General features: G+C 33.6%; 1 protein-coding gene across 9 annotated transcripts; it reads left to right on the forward strand.

Moving 5' to 3' along the window:
- Positions 1 to 460: 460 nt before the first annotated feature.
- Positions 461 to 5,495, forward strand: LOC145224847 (uncharacterized). 9 transcript variants are annotated; one of them, XM_080091435.1, is made up of 9 exons: positions 463 to 2,135; positions 2,509 to 2,592; positions 2,702 to 2,754; positions 3,399 to 3,515; positions 3,586 to 3,669; positions 3,947 to 4,048; positions 4,317 to 4,464; positions 4,651 to 4,762; positions 4,900 to 5,495. In XM_080091435.1, the coding sequence occupies exons 3-8, from the start codon at positions 2,725 to 2,727 to the stop codon at positions 4,725 to 4,727; spliced, it is 558 nt and encodes a 185-aa protein (XP_079947561.1). In that variant the 5' UTR covers positions 463 to 2,135; positions 2,509 to 2,592; positions 2,702 to 2,724; the 3' UTR covers positions 4,728 to 4,762; positions 4,900 to 5,495. The 9 variants fall into 9 exon arrangements, with proteins under 9 accessions (XP_079947567.1, XP_079947561.1, XP_079947563.1 ...); XM_080091437.1 differs by having other exon boundaries at positions 463 to 1,849; XM_080091436.1 differs by having other exon boundaries at positions 463 to 1,673; positions 1,748 to 2,592.

Raw genomic sequence — 5,495 nt, forward strand, 5'->3', positions numbered from 1 at the left:
TACAAAAACGGCCCTAAAATTTGTCTACTAAGGCATAACGATACAAATCACTGTGGTATTTGCCAGTATTTCGGAAAAGTGAGGAAAATGTTTCGTCGACGGAAAATCTCGTTGTGTCGGAACTAGGTTTGAACGGCAATCGTTTGTAAGAAAAAAGGTAATACAGGGTATTGCGTCATTTGCCTTAAGCACCTTACTGTGCGTCAAAAGTTTAAACGTGCCTTTCATTTTATGCTTTCGGTCTTAAAATTGACAAACCTTTAACTTCAGAACTGGTTGTTAAGCTGACTAAATTAAGACACACAAAGACCATGGCAGAAGCGTATGCTAACAATGGTTACCACAACTTGTTACTGTGTATTTTCCAAAATAATAATGTAAGATTTATTCAAGTTACTGAAGGCAAACAAAAAAGGGTACGTTGAACTTGAGATCAAACTGTATAACCCCTTGACATTACAAAAAAATCAAACAGTTTTTTAGGTAAATCACCTGGTGCAGCTAAGTTAGGGATTTTCGTGGAAAATTCTATTTGCGTCATGTGGTTACACTCGAACCCGTTATGCATTGTGCACTGATGGAGAACAAAAGCGAACGGGTTTGGACTTCTAACAGTAAAACCTGAACATCTAGTGCAACGGCTATTGGTGGTTAGACTGTGTTTAGTTTGGCTCTATTTGAAAGTTGGGCAGTATTTTTTGAGTGAAATGACTATCCTTAGTGCATTTTCCTGATATTATGTAAGGAAAATGTCAAGTAACGAAAGGCCCAGTCTATTCTGGTTGACTGAATAGTTAGCTACGAGTGTTTTCACCATATTTTACGCTGCCTAAACAGAAAAAAACTTCTTGTTGAGATTGTATTGTTGCTGATATGTCAACATGCAACAGTTGGTTTTAAGGAGCATTTAAACAAATAATAGTTGCTTGGTGTCGCTATAGGTTTCGATAGCATGCCAGTGTAGATCAGATAAGTTTTAGGGGTAAAATTATATATTCAAAAAAGGTTGGGCACCTCTGGTGTACACTATGAAAACAAACAAAACACAATAAAATTAAATAAAAAGCTATGATCCAGCAGGAAAAGTAAATACATCTGGTATTGTCAATTTGGGAATTTCAAAAAGAAATGCTATTTTTATATGGGTTCTTTGTTATCTGCTTCGTGTCCATGGTTAACAAAGCAAGCGCTCTTTTAGCTGTGCGATGACAATTATCAGTTGAAAAGCTATGTAATTCAATTCAATTCAGTTCAATTTATTTTTGCTTTGTAAGACTGTCACTGTCCCAGTTGGCAGCAGAAAAGCAGACTTAATTTTGCAACTATTCGAGACATTTGCACCAGAAACAATAAAAAAAGAACACTAATGTTCTTTGAAGTTTTATCAGTTTATTTATGTCTCTGTCAAAAATATTGTAAAATAACAATGGGAAGGCTGGTTCTGATCTAATCATGCTATGAGCTGTGTTGAAAATGTCACGTGTTTATTCGTACTCAAAATGTCTGGTTAAAGGTTACGGTAAAAAAAACACCTATCTTCCTCAAAGAAACATAATGGAGTACTCTTATAAAGATATTTCAATTTGGTGCAATGTTGGAACTCTTTTAATTACTCTTATCCAGTTGTTTTGTTGCACATGTTCAAGTCGTAGTGATAAAGAAAAAAAATCGAAGTAAGTTTGTGTAACATTTGGTAACAAATTTTTGCTGCACTCGCGTCCTTACTGTTGTGTGTCTTTTTATGAAGATTTGGTATGAAGGCAGTTTAAACGCCAAAACACGTTCGAAATGTGTCAAGGTCCCGCAAATCCACATATGGAATTAGAGCCTAAAGATTCGGTTTAAGAGAGTAAGACTGTGTAACACAAAGCCTTTTAGTTATTTTTTTCAAAGGTTTAAGAATGAAGTATCTTTAAAGCACTTGTTAAAACGGTTTAACTTAGGCCTACCATACGTCCTCTTTTTGGAGGACATGTCCTCTTTTTAACAAAAAAACAAGTTGTCCTCCGAAGACAAGAAAAAGTGCCCAAATGTCCTACTTTTTAAAGAATTTCTGTATTACCGAATACAAAAGTAACAATCATGCCTTTGGAAACAGCCAAATGTACATCTTCAGCTGATTTTTTTAAATACAGGTGGATTTTGCATATTTTGAGAATAAAAACTTTATTCAAACTATAATTTAATATCATCTAATTTCTAAAGCTTTTATTTTTGGTGGGCCTTGAAGTATGTTTTCATGTCCTATTTAACAATGTGTCCTCCATTTGGGGGATGGAAATATGGTAGGCCTAGTTTAACTGCACCATCGTAAAACATGGAGTTAAAACCATAGTTAAACTGGGGCATTGGATTAATTGCTGTAATTCAGGTTTTCGGTACATCGTTCTTTTGTGATCAAGAACCACAGAAGGTTTTTGCAAATTTTTACAAACAATCTGTGTGCAGTTTTCGTTATCAAGGTTGCTTTGCCGGGTACAGTTATAAGTTTTTTTTAATGTTGTGCAGTTGTTCCACATGTTGAGTAAACTCTCAAAAGTCCACACACATTCATGTAAAGCATTTGAATTTTAGAACTGGAATTTGTGGAGGGTAACTTTTTATTTTTCTTATTTATGTTTGGGTGAAATGGGTTAAAGTATATAGCTATGAATTTTACAAGACTTTTTTAATGTAGTTCAACTGTTTACTTTGCATTCAGGTATCATACTATTTTGTTCTGGAATGGAATGTGAAAATTTGTTACTTGCAAAGGTGATAATTCTTCCAATATTGCATGCTATCTTCCAATATAATGCAATGTGAGATTAAAACAAAATGTTTAAAATCGGGTAGGCACTTGCACTGAATTTTTATTCTTGCGTTTGTGCAGCCATAATCTTTTAACCGTCAGGTCGTAATTTCTTTCTTATTTGTTGGAATTTATGTGGCTTAACAAGCAAGATACTTTAATTTGTCTATGATGAATAAATACAGTTTTGTGGAAGATAACGCATGTTCCTGCATTGTGGTTCGAAACCAAACTAATGATAAAGGATCACATCGAGTGTCTGTTTACGCATTTATTCTGCCATAAGGGTCAGCGTTTTTTTAATGTGTGTGGGTCCAATGACCAGGCGTATTTAGCAATCGTTCTGTGTTTACTATATTGGAATTCTATTTTGAAGCAACAGCCTAAAGTGACATTGCTACGTGTCAAAGCCTACACATTTGAGGTGAACCAACGGATTTAAACAGACAGTAGTTGACACGCTTATACAAACTTATAATGAGAACAGTGCATGTAGGACTGTAACTGTATATTGGTTACGTAAGCAACAAAATATTAATACACCCAATTGTAAGGTTTATGTTTTTTGCACTACCTTGAAAGTTTGGTAAAGTATCTTATGTAACAGGAGTCTTGGGTTGCGTTATTAAAGCAGAGATTCTGTTACATGAGGCAGGGGCTCTTGGACAATGCAAAGCTTATAAAAGTGAAAGAAAAGTATGACAGAAAACTTTTAAAAAGAGAGGTATATTCGTAATAAATAGAGGTATACTAATAAGGTTAACATTTACTGAGCAAAACATTTGTATTTGTAGAACACTATGTTGCTGCAAGATGGCATTTTCATGCCCAAAAAGCAAACAATATTGGGACTTAATGTGAATTATGAGGGCAGCTCTGTAAGTTATATAGAAGGCTTGTTTGGTTTGTTTTTTGGGATTTAGCCTTGTTGTATATATATAAGCTGGAGTGCACATAGCACCTATTCCCAACTAGTAAAATATCAAAGGTAATCAGATTTAGCCCATACAATTAGTTTTGATTAAGTGCAGTAGGAATTTTACTTAACATACATACCAGTAGGAATTTTACTTAACAGACATACCATAATATTTAAACATTTATGATTTAAACACATATTGCAAATATCTAGGTAAATTAGTTTGTATTTTGTAGAATGATCAGGCTGCAACATTACAGAAAATTAGGAATTGGCTTAGAAACGAAAGTGTCAGCTCTTGTTTGCTGAAGTTTCCATCACTACATGAGGAAAAAATGGTGAGCAGAATTAGTACTCAAACCAGAAAAGCATTTCATATTTGGGTCTCTGGTGTAATTACAAGTTGCATCAAACTTAAACAGTTGCATCAATGACATAAGTTTGTACCAAACATGTATTATATATATATATATATATATATATATATATATATTTAAGGATGTTTAAAGGGATTTAGATTTTCCTATAGACCTAACGTTTCACTTTAAACATCATTAGATGTTAGTGACTGTTTTTGACAAGCACAATAACAAACTGCATTTGTAGTTGCTTCAAGAAATGGAAGTCTTAACAGGAAATTCAGTTTTACAATCTTTCAATGATGTGGCTAAATCTTCAATTATTCCCAAACTGCTGAAATTGGAAAATATGTGTAATATTCCAGAGGAAATATTGATGTTTAAATGTTCAAATGGTATGTATTGCAATTATTTTAGGGAGAATATTTTGTTTGGTATTTTGGCCATAATGTTTATAAATTATAAGGCCAGTGTAAAACTGCCTTTTTCATGTCATTTACTTATGCAAACATGCAAAATACATTGAATTATTCTCGCCTACATTATAAACATGTATATACGTGTTCTTTTTAACCTTAAAGTCAGACTTGGATTTTTGATACCAACTTTTGCCAGGGCTGGTGGACGTCGCATTCAAAGCTTTACCAACGGTTTTTGAAGAATTGTATGGGGACTTTATTGTTTTTTAGGCAGGTAAGATTATAAATTATTACAGCAGTGGTGCATGTGAATTTGTTGCAAATTATTATTTGTTTCAGCACATATAAATATGTACAAATGTTATAAATTAGATTTTGGTAATCAGTATTGTAATTTTTTGTTTGTTTCAGGGCAGTGACATTCCCAACAGCATTTTCCTGTGCCTCTTTCTAAAACAGTCACAGATTTTCCTCTTTGCTGAGAAAAACCTACTGTACAAGTGTAATAATGTGGTACATGGTGTTGCAGGACTCCTTGCATGTTATTGGATTTTTAACATACAGTTCCTGAAATCATGTGAGAAAACCCTACAGTTGCTATGTTACTTAGTTGGGTTGACAGTTGATATTTGTGCACCTGTAAAAAAAGTTATCAGTGTGTTGCAGTAAAATGAACTCTTAGCTGTGTTCGATGGTTGTTAATTTGGTGATAATATTAGGTTTAAAGGATGCTAAACCAGCCACAACACATGTAGTAGTTAACACCACATTGTTTATGGTGCATGGTTTTATTATGTGTTATTTTTGTGAAACATCATGTTTTCTGTCTTACTAATTTTTTACATGTGATAAGCACCACAATTACTGGGTTTAGTGTTTTTTTTTACATTAAATGCATGCCTCTTTCCAAATAAGTTGTGCTAAATTGCGGTGATTGTATATTGTTGTTTGCTTTTGCTGTGACTGTTTTTGCCAAAGGCAATAAACTTGCAAATTGATTCGTGTAA

This window comes from Phallusia mammillata, chromosome 4 (genome assembly GCF_965637545.1).
Source record: "Phallusia mammillata chromosome 4, kaPhaMamm4.hap1.1, whole genome shotgun sequence".
Lineage (NCBI taxonomy): Eukaryota > Metazoa > Chordata > Ascidiacea > Phlebobranchia > Ascidiidae > Phallusia > Phallusia mammillata.